General features: G+C 21.9%; 1 protein-coding gene across 1 annotated transcript; it reads right to left on the bottom strand.

The window, feature by feature from the left end:
- Positions 1–8,938: 8,938 nt before the first annotated feature.
- Bm6399 (Uncharacterized protein) lies at positions 8,939–12,846 on the bottom strand (the record flags this gene model as incomplete). Its single annotated transcript, XM_043081546.1, has 7 exons — positions 8,939–9,037; positions 9,282–9,407; positions 10,203–10,358; positions 10,778–11,008; positions 11,616–11,823; positions 11,995–12,135; positions 12,665–12,846. The coding sequence occupies 7 exons, from the start codon at positions 12,844–12,846 to the stop codon at positions 8,939–8,941; spliced, it is 1,143 nt and encodes a 380-aa protein (XP_042937480.1).
- Positions 12,847–15,474: the final 2,628 nt, after the last annotated feature.

Here is a 15,474-nt window from a genome sequence, read left to right as displayed (position 1 = left end):
ATCAAAAAAAAAAATTTTTTTTTGATAGAAACTAATAAATGATGGACAAAAATGATGAAGAAAAATCAGCCAAGTTAAAGAAGACTGGATTAGTTAGCTAGGCCAGCTAGTCTTCTTTAATGATACTGCGATAAATCTAGGCCGTAAATTTCTAGCACTAATTGGATACTACTCACTAGTTGCTATTATTATTATTATTAAACATTGTTTAATCAAAAAATTGTGCAACAAACTTTTAAATTTTCTGTTTACTTAACAAACTAAAAAAAAAGACAAATCGCTACATTTTTTCTTTTTAAGAAATTCTGTAAAACACAAAACAAAAGTATCATTTAGTAAAATTTTTGAAAACAAATGAGTAAACATTGTTACATGAAGTAGAAAAAAAAAACTGAAAAGGACATTTTTTTAAATATTACATATAAATTTATTTTTTTAAATAAACTTCAGTAAAATAAAATTAATCAAAAATGTCAAAATTTGAGGATGGAAAAGTGAATAAGGATAAAAATTTAGAACTTTTTAAATGTCAATTCAAAATGGATAGTTATTTGAAGATGATCGATAGCATTTGGTAACTTAATTTATTCCAAGTGTATATACACAAATAATTTTGGATTAAACATTTATTTCAGTTAGAACTAACAAGTTTTGGAAGTATTAAAGGATAGTTCTAACTTATTCAATTTAATTTAAAATGTTTGATAGATATAATAATGACAACATTTTAAAGGATTACTTAATATAGCAAAGCAAATAATAAATGACAAGAAATAGATTAATAATTTAATAGCATTACAAGAGATTAATTAATAATAGCAATAGTAAATGATTAAAATAATTATAATATAATAAAAAGAATGAATTAATTAATATATGTGATTTATTCAAATTACAAAATTAATAATCAAATTCAAATTATTTCTGAAAAATTGCTATTTTCAATCAGTCATTTGCTTGCATAATCTAATCGATGCGCAAATGTCGTCTTATTTATTCTTTGTTTGTTTGTTTTTCATTTATATTTGTTTCCTGTACACCTGATGGCATTAAATATTTTATTTTAGCCATTATTCAATAAAAACTTGTCAAGTAAAATTTGGGGAAAATTTGAACAAAATTTGCGCTCAAAAAATCAATTAAATTTGATTTTTGATCAGTTTTTTTCGTGATAGCTTAAAGTTGCGAGCTAATATTTTTTTTTTTTTTAACTTTTAGTTAATTCAAAATAAAGAAAATTGAAGCAATTTGTCACGATGTCTGGAAGTTTTTAATGGTAGAAAAAAAGACGAAAATTTAGTTTAAAATTTCACTTAGCACAATAACTATCAAATTGCAATGTAAATTTTTCATACTTTTTATATATGCAATTTAAAAAAAAAAGAGCAAAAAAATAAAAAAAGAAGAAGAACAAAAATTTTGAAAAATTTGATTGTTACAAATGTTTGATTATGCCAAGAAAATATGTTTGTTTATCAAATTGAGAAAAAAAAAAGGAAGGAATGCGTTATAATTTAGCAAATTAGTCAGTAAGAAAAAGTAATTCCGAATTGTTTGACTTGAAAATAAATTAAGTTTTCAGACATTTTCAATTTCATTAAAATTGGAGTATTTTTTTTTTTAATGAAAAGTTTACAAAAGGAAAAGTGGATGAAAAATAAAATATACGCATTAAAAAATTCTAAAATACTTAATTAGTAGCATAAGTAAATAAATATGATGTAAATTATATATGAGAATAGCAAGTTAGAAAAAAAACTTCAAAAACAAAAACATAGAAATAAAAAATGTTAAATGACTTCAAAAAAAAAAGAACTGACTAAAAATTCACTAATGAAAAGTTGGTGAATTTTTAATATATTAAATTTGAATATATATATATATATTGAATTAAAATTCTTAACATATTAAAATATTTTTAAATGTTAAATTTAAAGTAATTATTTCTTATCACCTATCTAAAAATAGGCAACAATTTGAACTTAGATTTAATGAATAGAAGACAAGAAACTTTATTTATGATAAATAATACAGACATTTTGATAATATGAAATAAATATTTAAAAATTTTATTTTGTTTCTTACTTGCACTTTTTTCTGCTAATATATCCTATTTCGTAGCTTAAATTATAATAAATATGGAAATATTTTTAAAATGATTTTAAAATATTTTTTTATTCAACCATTTGTTGAAATTTTCAGATATAAGAAAATGTTTAAAAAAAAAAGAATATTGAGTTAATTTATTGCATATCATACTTGATAATCATAAATAGAAGTATTGAAAAAAAAAAAAATGATTTATCTATTTACTTTTTTAATTGAAAACGATTGAACATTTATTTACATAATACTCACTCATTATTCATATTAACATCTAATACACAGTTGATAAATAATTATAGCTAACTTATCATACAAAAATTCTTTTGAAATTATTTTTGTGAAAACAATAAAAAATGTTAATGTTAAATTTTTAAATAATTTAATGCGTTTATTAAATATGAAATAATACTATATAAGTACTAATATAAAATGTAAATTAATGTTAAATATCAAATAATGAGCAGAAATAATATAAAATAAATAATCAAAATTTATTATTATTACTAATCGCTGTTACTAATATGGAACATACATTGATTATGAAAATCTCGATAAAGTATGTTGCATTTGTATTAGATATAAAATCATAGTATTATCAGTAATACAGAATCATGATAATCCAAAATAAATGTTACATATTAATTAGCAAAACAATAAAATGAAATTTTGATAAAAATGATATAAACCAAGCAATCCCAAAATAAGTTTCAAGTCTTGATAATGTTGATATTTGTTGAAGACGACAATAGTGATAAAAAAGTTTGGTATTCAAGCTAACTACAATATCGACGAAATATTCATTGAAATATTTATTAAATATAAAATTTTGATAGCACTGTTAAGAAAATCCGATACTTACTTTTAATAAGTAATATTGTTAACATTTATATAATGTAGCATGCATAGAGTTATAACTAATATACATATTAAATATGAAATTTCGATACTACTAAATATAAAATATTTTTAAAATATTTTTACTAATATGAAATATATATTTAATATAAATTATCAGAATTTAAAAAAAAAAAGCTTATTTCAAATATCAGATGAAAGTGATTTATATTAAATATGAAAAATCGATAATATTAGTATAAAATATATATTAAATTTCAAAGTTACTTTATAAACAAAATATTGATAAATACTTATATGAAATATAAATACGACAAGAATTAATTGATTGCTGAGAAGACGGATAATTTACTCAATTTCTTTCTTTACTTATTTGCTTATCATCGAAAACAAATCATTTTCTTCTTCCTCTTTCTTCTCTCTCTCTCTTTTTAATAAATGCCACTTATTGTCGTCTGTCTACTGTTTACTCGTTGGTCACATTAAATAATTTTTTTTTACCATAAAGAAAAACGTAAAAGAAAAAAAAAATTTCACTTAAATGATAATTTGCATTTTATTTTTTAATTTTTTTGTTTTAATTCAATTCAATATGAATTTAATTAATTTGTAATTTTTTTAAAATTACAAATTAATAATATTTCATTCATTAAAGCTTGAGAAATCAATAAAATATTAATTCCATTAAAAAATAATACTTATTTAAATAATACTAAAATTATATATATATATATATATCACATCTTGCAGATATTCATATGTGATGAAAAATGATAATAATAGTTTAAAGCGAAATTGTTAAATTTATTTCTCTCTTATGAGAAAACGAATAATTCCCATGCGAATTAATTAGAAAAAGAAAGAAAGGCGAGAATATTCATAAGATTGAAATTTTGAAATTGTGTTACATTCCTATTGTCATTTAAGAATTTTATACAAAAATATTTTAAAAATTACTACAATTTCTCATTTGATATAGTCATTTGCTTCAGATTATATTCTTTCATTACTAAATTTTAGGGCCAACAAAACAATTATTATAAGCCTAGGATTACTATTTATCATCTAATCTTTTCTTTTTCGTTTTTACTATGTCAAATCTTAGACAATTTATTTAGCCTTTGTTTAAAATTTTAAAAGTATAAAGTTGTTACTCATTTCTTGCATAAGTTAGTAAGAAATAGAAAAAGGAGGATGAAAAAAGATGCTTATTATCAAAACAATTAATCAAAAATTCACTTTGCATTTCGTTTTTTTTAAATTTATTTTTAACTTTTTTACATTAAACTTTGCTCACGTTTGTTCACGTCTAATAAACTTTGCTCACGTTTGTTCACGTCTAATATTTTATGAGCCAAAAAAAAAGTCGGAAAAAATTTAATAATTTTGCAATTAATTTTACTATAAAATAAAGTGAGAGTAAAAAAAAAAAAACGAATGAAATTTTTTCGGTAATTTAAATTAAAATTTCACAAACAAAATTTTATTGTTCAATATTTTTTCTTTTTTCATTTTTTTGTGCTTTTTTCTCTTTCAAAAGGACAATAAAAAAATCAAAAAATTGATGAAATTTGGTTGAAATGTTAAAATTAGTTTTGAAAATGGCGACAAAAGAAGAAATAAAGGTAGGAAGAGGATGAAAATGAAATAAAGAAAAAACTATGAAACGGAAAAAAAAACCGGAAGGAGAGAAAAATCCTACTGATAATGATATCTATTGAAGATGATGGGATGGGAGGGCGAAAGAGAGGGAAAGAGAGAGAGAGAGAGGGAGAGAGAGAGGGAATAATTGAGTGGATGGAAAGAGACAAAATCGAATAGTCCTTTTTAGAAGGCTTAGTTTTTTTCTCTTTTTTTTTTAAATAGATGACAGAATAGTTTGAAAAGCTAAATGATAAAAAGTGAACATTATGGAAATTTGAATCATATATTGTCTCTAGAGAAATACTTTCAGTATTTTGATAATAACGAGACATTAAATTTGCATCACATTTATTGATTGATGATAGATAGAAGGACAATACAAGGAAATCTCAGGGGTCAAATTAGCAATAAGTAAGTTAGCTGAAGTTATACATGATCTTCAGTCAACTATTCAAAATAAAAAATTTGATAGATTACATATCAAAACTAAAACGACATATTTTGTTTTTCTTTTTTTTTTGCTCTTATTTGAAAATACTAAATTATGTTATCAAAAAAAAAAAAAAAAAAAAAAATAATAAATAACAATTTTTATTAGTTATCAAGATTAAAATAAAACAAATAATAATAATTATCACATTGATAAAATGCAAAAAAATAATGATAATAACTGTAAATAAAAATTTTTATCTTTATTTATAGTTATTAAGTAAAAAGTGAGATAAAATATATTAATCATCTTTTTATTGATTATGCATCAGACAATTATTGAAATTTTAGACTTTAGTTTATGAATTTTTAACAGTTATTGATTTTGACAATTGAATTTTGATAATAAAATGTATTCATTTACCTCCAAATTTTGAATTCTAAATCAATGATAAAATCGTTTATATTAACATTCATTAATAAAACAACCATTATGTAATTTAAAAATAATTAACTAACAATCAAAAAATGAAAAAAATTAGGTATAAGAGGTAACTATCATTTATTAATACCATAATTCATTATTTTAAGCCATCTGAATGCATACGACAAATTTCTGGCGACGATTTCTATCCAACCAAACTGATCAATTCTAGTCAATTTAAAATAATAGATTTAACTGATGGATGGAATCTATTATGAAGCAGTAATTGATATGGCACAGACGGATTCAACTACTGGAATCTTTTCTTGAAGCACTGATGGATTCAACTACTGGAATCTCTTCCTGAAGCACTGGTGGATTCAACTACTGGAATCTCTTCTTGAAGCACTGATGGATTCAACTACTGGAATCTCTTCTTGAAGCACTGATGGATTCAACTACTGGAATCTCTTCTTGAAGCACTGATGGATTCAACTACTGGAATCTCTTCTTGAAGCACTGATGGATTCAACTACTGGAATCTCTTCTTGAAGCACTGATGGATTCAACTACTGGAATCTCTTCTTGAAGCACTGATGGATTCAACCAGTAAAATTTTCGAAGCACCAGCGGAATTTCATTTTAAAGCATCAGCAGATTCAGCTGATAATATCGATAGACTGAAACGCTGATGCTGGTTTTACAGTTATAATTGAACTGAAATTATGGTAGCAACCACTGATTCTAAACCAATGATAAATTGGTGTAATAAAATTTTACAGAGATTTTACTTGAATATTTCAAAGCTTAAACTATAGCAATTTTAATATATTTATAAGAACATTTAATAATAGCAATTAAAAATAAGTGGAAAATATAAAAAAGTAACTTTAAAAAATGTCTAACTCATAGCGAAACTTTAACTAAGCAATAAAATGGGCAGAAAATGTGTAATACCCAAATCATTTCAAATTGCTCACAAATTTTTAAAATTGACAGCAAATATTGCTATTAAACATTTGTTCGAATAGGTTATTTATGTTTTGTTCTAATCACTAAAAGTTTCAAATTTAAAATTGATTACAATAAATAGAAGAAAATGTAAGGAAAATTTAAATTATAAAAAAATGGGTAAGCTTTAGTGACACTGAATAAATCAAAAAAATATTTCGAATTGGTATAAAAAATTAGTTATATGAAATTCTTTTCAAATCCTCGATTTCAGATTATAATTACACATGAGCTTTCAATTTTAATCGCTTCAATAACCTTGGAACAATTATTATTAGAAATCCAGAAATAATTTGATTTTGATCAAAAATATATATTAAATTATTTTAAAATTATATATTAAAAATTCTTTGTGCATTTTTGATAATTTTTTTCTGACTAAACTAAAATCAATAGCAAAGCATTCAGTGATAATGCGATATTTAAAAAGTAAGAAATAATCCCGAATAATTTCAAATCTAAAACTCGCAAAAAAGCATAAGATTTAAGACAAATAAAAATATACATTTGTTTTCACTGAAATTTAAATTTTATTGTCTCATCATTCACTATTTCAATTTTTATTGTTCCGATAATTTTGATATAATTATTGAAAATTCAAGAATATTTGATTTCGATTGTAATAAAAGGCAATGTGATAAGATAATGTATGATAAGAAGTATTATTTAAAAAATCTAATTTTATTTTATTTTATTAAAAAATGACCACTTAAGTAATAAGAATAATAATAAAACAAGTTAACGATCAAAGTTATAACATAACTTTTGTTCAACTATTTTATATTTTCCAATTTCTCCTTAATATATTATTTCAGTTACTTACAATAAGTGATCTTTTTTTTTAAAAAAAATATGTTAGATATTTATTGAAAGGAAAAAAGAAAAATAACAAAATGAAATGATAAAATAGCTAATAACTAAATGCTAAATGCTAGTATTCATGAAATGATCAAAAAACAGAGAAAAATCAATGAAAATAAAAAATCTTTTAGGAAATAAAAATAGAAAATGCACAAAAAAATGAAATAAATAACAGATAAATAATGGATTTACATATCAAATAATGAATGCATTAAAATGAAATGAAAATTAAAAAAAAAGACATTGCAATAAGGAGTGCATACCGTAGTTAACGATATCATAAATTAGCTTAAGGTGATGAAAAATTGACTATTTCTTGCTACCAATTTTTATATTTCTTTATTTTAGTTTAAAAAAAAAAAAGGAAAAAAGAATGAAAACATTAGGTAAATTTGCTTTGCATCCGTTTTTCATTAATATATTTGAATGTTTTATGTAAAATCGGATGACAGAATTCATATGTCCATAATATTAGGTTATATTAAATTATATGTTTTGTTTAATATTAGGTTATATATCGATGTAATATCAGATTATATATTTATATAATATTGGGTTGTATTTAAATAATATTAGATTGTATATCTATAAATACTAAGTTATTTATATTAAACTATAACCAATACAAATATGAGAATTTTTGTAATTTTTGGAATAAATTGAAAAAATAATATAAAAAATGTAAAAAGAATTTTTATTGTTTTAATTAAAAAAGAATTTTTGAAAAATAAAAAAAAGAAGAAAGATATTGAAATTTTTTTTGTTTAAATGTAATTCAAATTAAATCATTAGGTCAAATTTATGATTTAAACAATATTTATAAATAATTATAATGACTGAAATTAATTACACAAAATTCGTTTTTTCTTCTAAAATTAATAAATATTTTGTTTTCTTTTTCTTTATTTGATTTAAACTTTTATGATGAGTTTTTTTTTTTTAAAGTCTTCCTGGAATTAATTCAATATATAAAGAAAAATAATTAATGATTTCATTTATTTTCAGTATATTATTAATTTGCTTTTCGCAGTATTTTTTATTGAAATTTCACATATTATCTTTGAATATTTCAATAAAATTCATTTCAGTTATCATATCATTAAATTCTCGATATCATACAAAGTTCGAGAGCGACTTCAAATACTTTCAACTAAATTTAGCAAAAAACCCACTTTAAATTAATTCATTTGCATTCAAATCAAGAAATTTACTTATTTCATTTTCTTATTTCCTTTTGCTTTTCTAACAAACAAACAAAAAAAAAAAAAAAAAAAAAAAAGAAAAGAAAGCATAGAAATATTAGCAAGCAATTTTGTTTTCTTTACGAAACAAGCAAATACAAATATTTGATGAGCAGTACACTGATAACAATACTAATAGCAGTGATAATAATAATGATAACAATAGTAGTAATAGTGACAATAATACCGATAGCAATAAGTAACAATAATAGTAATAGTAATGATAACACCCGCAATAAAATTATACTAATTAATAGCAAGTAAATAAGTTAATTAATGAATATAATATCAAAATTTCATTGTAATCCTTATCAGATATTGTTTGTAGTTAAACAGTGATAAGGAATGATTTTTGATTTGAATAATATTAAGTGCAACACTCTGTGATTGTAGCAACGTAATCATTGTATTGTTTTCGTCGATTCTTTCGCTTATTGGCTGAGGTAAACCCTTGAAAGGTAACAATCTAAAATAAATTAATGAACAAATAAGAAATAACAAACCGAAAAAAAATAAATTAAACAATAAGGAAAATTTAATAGAAGAATAAAATTAAATTATTATTGTTAGTAAATGAGGAAGAAAACAGAAATAAAATAACTGAACTAATCACATTACTATTATGCTTAGATCTTCTCAACTTTTTTTATAATTATGCTTAAATTTAATATTTAAAAATTATTAATATTATAATCTTTTGAATTAATTACCTTAAATTTTGATGGTAATTTCAAAATTTTCCCAGCTTCTTGTTTAAATTCTAACCGTAATTGTGGATTACACATCGCATAAATAGATAAACGTAGTGAGCCAGCCAAAGTAGTGAATAGTGAAACCTAAAGTTTCATTCAAATTTTTTTACTTTTTTTTTTGATGAATTATTAAAAAATAAAAATAGATTATGACGATTTCATTCATATTAATTAAACAATGAATCTGACATTTGATCAGCTGAAAAATTACCAATTATTAATTTTTAAATAATTTTAGTTATCCTTATAATGCTGTTAATAAGGCCGAAAAATGATTTATTTCTAATTTGAAATTACAAATTTTTATTTCTAAAACTAGAACTATATTCAAAAAAAAAAAAGAAAAAATTTAAATATGTTTAGTTACTGTATTATACAGCACATCGCTTTCAGTCTTCGATTATTACTGTAGAAGTTAATATGTTTTGAAAAAATTTTAATTATATAACTAATAATGTTTATAATACTGATAAATTAATTAGTATCGTTTTTCCTTCTATAAAGAATTGTAAAATATGAATTTCCTTAATCTCAAAATGAACATCAACAAATTAATGGTAATTATTTGATGCAAAATGTGTAGAATTGAATTTTTTGTGTCATAAACTATAACTATACAAAAAAACGAATAAATATTTATTGTTAAATTGAATCATTTTAGTTATTCATCCATTATTATTGTTTTTCTTATTAATTCAAATTGCCAAATATTATTATCGCTCTTTTTCTTATTATCATTTATTGTTATTATTATTATTTATTAGTGTTATTATTAATATTGGTATCGTTATTATTACATTTATACTTTTTCGTATTAAAAATTGAGATATGAAAGAAATACTACTAATAATAAGTAAAAGTGAAAGAAATGAAACAAACTAAATCAGTGCAAAATATATACAATGCAGTATGTTCCGTCATTAAACCTTCCATATCAATATACTCCCAAATTGTAACGATAACATTTAATATGTTGGAAAGAAGATAGGTAAAAACAACAAATACAAGTGTTCTTGTGGCTGTTCGTACACGACCCTTTAAATTTATTTAAAAGTTAGGAAATAAACAAATTTAATATAAAGATTAAAAAACCAGAACTATTTATTTATTTATTTGTTAATTATTTACTGTTAGTGTTTTCAATCTTATTTAATATTACAAAAATTGATTCATTTCTTTTTTTTTTTTAAAAAAAAGAAAAAGACTTTTTGTTCCGTTTTAAATCATTTTTTTTTTCTAAAAAAGATTATTATTTTTTGTCATTCATTTTCACTTTTATTCATTATTATCTTCTGTAATTTAACTTTATTGTTGGAAGAAAAAGTAGAGGAAATTGATTGCAATTTTTTCAAACCAAAATTTCACACTACTAACAAACAAATTATTACTATTAAATAAATTTGTTCTTCTAAAATAAATATAACCTCGGTTATAAATTTAAATATAAATATAACCTTTATTTGATTTTTACCAAGTTCATCGATTTGGGAAGTATGTTGATTTCGTTGTAGCACAATTACAATTTGACCATTAAAAAAAGCAAGCAAAAAAAATGGTAACAAAATTGTGATAATATTACGGAACCAAAAACGCCACAATACATTATATGTTGGATTAAGTGCAAGAGAGGAAAGTTCTAATATATATTCCGCCATTTTTCCCGCACATGCAGTATTTTGTTTAATCTTGAAAAATGTTTTCAAATTTAAACTTCAAATAAAATTATCATATTGATTATCTTTTTATCACTAATACAAATTTTTCTTTATTACAGCTTAACTATGGAATGATGCTTTCATCATTAATAAGATATTCTCTCTTATATTGCCTCATTATTCATGAAAAAACTATCATTAATCATCGCACTGTCAGTTTATCATTACAAAAACATTATCATTTCTTATCACTCTTTTTTTTCTCTCAATTGCTACAGTATTTCTTTGCATGTAATCACTATTATCACATTTAGATGTAACTATTTCTGTCCGTTTATAACTTCTCTTGCTATACTATTCTGTAAATATTAGCAATCTGTAAACACCTCCTCAATTGTTACATTATTTTCTCACCTCAATTGTTACATTAATTTTTTTCAACAAGAATTATTTTTCAAAATTTTTATTTTTTTATTTGATTGTTTCCTTCATAAAATAAACAATTTGTTTATAGTAATAAAGAACTATAATATTTATATCATTAAATAATAAAAAAAAATCAGTTCATTTTATGATATATTTTTAATAAAAATTTTTTTCAAAAAAGACCGAATTTTTTTTTTTTTCTTGAACAAACCTTAAATTCGAGTGCAAGTGATGATTTAGTCATCACACCAACTATTATATCGAAAGCAGCAATGTAATCACGATAGCGATTTAAACAATCTATCATTCGTGGCGCAACTGTCATACAGTATCTTTCAAATGTTGCCGCAAGTATAAGAAATGACGACGATGTCATCGCTATATGTGATATCGTTATCATTGGTATCATATAGCTATACCTTAATTTGGTAATTACTGTACATTTTACTGCACAAATAATGTAAGGCATAAAAAGAAAAAGAATAAAATAAAAGAGCTAATCACAATTAATTTAATAAACAAGCATTTTATCAGAGAATTATTGAATGTCAGTGATTATTTTAATTAAAATAACAATATGTGGATGATACCAAGCTTGAAGTAGTAACGGTGACATGAAGTAATCAGCAAGCTGTGATATCGACATTAATGGAATGTAAGCACCAGCTATTAATATATCAAAAAATGCTAATAAGATAAAGTATAGTACGTAAGATTGACGGTGAGATTTTCTGCAAATAATTATTTAAATGAAATTACTATTGACAATATTACTATTTAGTTATTTCAAAAAAAATATTTTGTTTATTTATTTATACGATCATTAGAAAAGTAATTGGAAACATGATAATTACTGCAGAAAATAATTAAATCTATTTTACATAAAAATTAAAAATTAGCTGCTGTGTATTATATTAAATTAAAACAGCTGCAAATTTTATGGTAACATTAGTAAAAAAGATTGACTAGAAACTTAGAATTTTAAACTATCAATTATGAATGTTTTATAGAAGTAAGCTTATTATGTAAAATAATTAAAGTAATAAAAATACATTATGAAATTGATCGTTCATTGACATGAATCTAATAAATAGCTTTTTGTTGCAATTCTATATTATTGTATCCGAATTAATTAATATGATAATTTTAAATTAGATACAATTTTGTCTCTCACAACAAAAATTAAACAAATAATTCTAAATAAACTTAATGTAATGCGATTAATTCAAATATTCAAATTAGTAATTAAAATAAGCTTACTTAGCAATCAGTGTAGCAAACAAAAATGAATTTTGTATGATAGATAAGGTTGCAACCGAAGTACCAACAACTGATACAAGCCAAAAGCGCTCTTCAAGATAATCGGTTGCATAATAACTACAATTCGTTGTGTCATCCTCAGATAGTGCAGTGGTGTTATTGTCCAAGTGGTTATTATCCATTTACTTTCTTCCTTTAACTATCATTTCGTTTTATAAATTCCTGTAATAATAATTTTCATTAATTTTCTTCCGTCAAAATATGAAATATTAATTTTTTTTTTATATAATTTACAAAATTTTAGCATTACTGCTTAAAAATTAGCAAAAAGTCAGATATTATTAGCAAAGAACAATAATGAACTTATTATTAATATTAATATTATTACTATTATTAACAAAGAATAAAAACAAGTAATGCATTATTGAGATTGCTATTTTTGTTATCAGAAATTTCGATTACCCAAAGAATTTATCATCAGAAAATTTCGAATACTCAAAGTATTTTACTACTACTGCCTTACTGTCATCTTGTTGCATAAAATTTTAGGTGTACAAAAAAAAAAAAAAAAAAAAAAAAATCGAAATGAAGAGGAAAAGAATGAAGTAATATAGTAAATTTGATCGAAATATCGATCAGATCAAGTCAAACGAAATATTACTTTCGGTAATGTTCTTAATATTAGTTTTCAATTCTTGGAATTTATAAAATAATTTTAAAAAAAAAGCTACTTCCTGAAAAGATATTTAAGGTTAACTATCAAGATTTATGAATGATAAGGTATATGATAGGGTTTCCAGGCTTATAAAGTGGCCTAGCAAAAATGCTTGAACTTGGGCTACCAAATTAAGACAACCAGTAGTAATTATATGCAACTATTAATAAATATAATCGTTTTCTAATAAATTTAAAAATAAGAATTTTGAATAAAATTAGCGTGAATTTAATTTGAAATTATATTAATACAATAATAATTGAATTTCTTTTTTTAGTTTCTTTTTTTTCTCATTTTTCATTGTTGCAGTTGGAGACATTTTATGATTAATTATTATTGTTTACTTCATAATTTTAATTTAAGGAAAAAAAAATAATTCAAGAAAAAAAATGATGCCATAAATTAAACAATAATAATTAATCACAAAATATTTTTTTCTGCAATAATCCAAAAAAATACAACAAAATAGATCATTTTTGCCTTTTTTATTTTCTACTCATCAATTTTTTCACTAACCAAAAGCTTTTGGTTAATTAAATGATTCACTAATAAATTAATAAATCTTTTTTAGATATGAAAAAAAAAAATGAAATTGAAATTAAATAATATTTACGTATAAAAATTATTTTTTCATGTATAAATTTGATAAAAAAAAAGCGATGAATGAAATAATTTTTGGAAAATATAAAAAGAGAATTTTTTTTTTTGAAATGAATTATATTTTTATGGCATACTAAAATATTATCCATTATATTACATTCAAATTATCATTTCACTCAATCTAATCATGCGTATGACAAACTTTCAGCTAAGCTAAAAATTGGAACCAAATAAAATTCAATCTAACCAATATTACGCTAAACTAAATAATATTACATAAAATTAAGCTCTAACCTCAAAAAAAAAGAAAAATATGAAAAAAAAAAGAGAAAAATGTTGAAAAAATTATCCATCTGATTAGATTAAGCGAGAAAAAGTATAAAAATTTAACTTAATAATATATTTTAAAATAATTTCTTCTGTTAAGTTAAAAAAAACATAAAAAGTTTTCAACATTTCAAAAATTTTTTCCTTTTCAGCTATAAAAAATTGAAAAATTTTTTCTTTGATTTACAACAAAACGAAAATGACTATTTTTCCTTTCTTTTTTTTGTCATATATTTCATTTTTTTAGCAAAATTTTTGCAAATTGAAATGTAAATTTTGAAAAAAAAAAAAAAACGACGAAGTGTTCTGTCTTTATTCTTTTCTCTTTTTTACAAATCATAGACGACGAATAAATGCTTTTAGTTAAGTTTAAATAAGTTATTATAAATGAAAAAAAAAAAAATCGTAAAAAATTTTTAAAAAGAAATAAAAAAATGTAAGAAAGAAAGAAAAATTTTTGTGACAAATTTTAAAAATTTGAAAATAAAAGCAAGAAAAATGGGAGAGAGAGAGAGAGAGAGAGAGAGAGATGAAAAAGGAAGAAAAGGAAGGAATGAAATATTATCACTTTCATTTATTTTAGCAATTCTCAATGGAATTGAAATTTGTCTAAAATCGGATATTAGATTTAATGTATCCTTTTTTTTCCTTTTAGAAAATAAAAGCAAAACGAAAGGAGAAAAAGAAGAAAAATGAAAATTTATAATATTAGTAACAATCTTTCATGAAGTATATATGATAGTTTAGAAATTCCTTTAATAGAACATTAAATTTTCTAATAATTTTAATTATGAATAATTAATTATCTTATTTTTCCCTAATCACAGAGATTAAATGAAATTAGTAAAAATCTTTTTGGATTTCAAACAAATAAAAAAAAAAGCGCAAAAAGTTTTGCAGCCTGACGTAAACAAATTATATAGCAATTAATTTTCTTTTTTTTATAAATTAAAAACGAAATTCTAAAAAAAAAAAAAAAAAAAAATGACTCTCGTTTTTATTATTCTGAGATTTTATGGCAAAACAATGCAACAAACAAGCAGAAATGATTTAAGTGCCATGAAAGAAAAATATTTTTAAATAAATGAACCAAAAAATTCAAATAGAACTAATTTTTCGATTAAAATTCCAATTAATTTGCTAAATAACTTTGTTATTTTATTCATTT

The sequence above is a fragment of the Brugia malayi genome (genome assembly GCF_000002995.4).
Source record: "Brugia malayi strain FR3 genome assembly, contig: Bm_v4_Chr4_scaffold_001, whole genome shotgun sequence".
NCBI lineage: Eukaryota > Metazoa > Nematoda > Chromadorea > Rhabditida > Onchocercidae > Brugia > Brugia malayi.
Note: the sequence above shows the minus strand (reverse complement) of the source record. Positions and strands in the feature narration are given on the sequence as shown.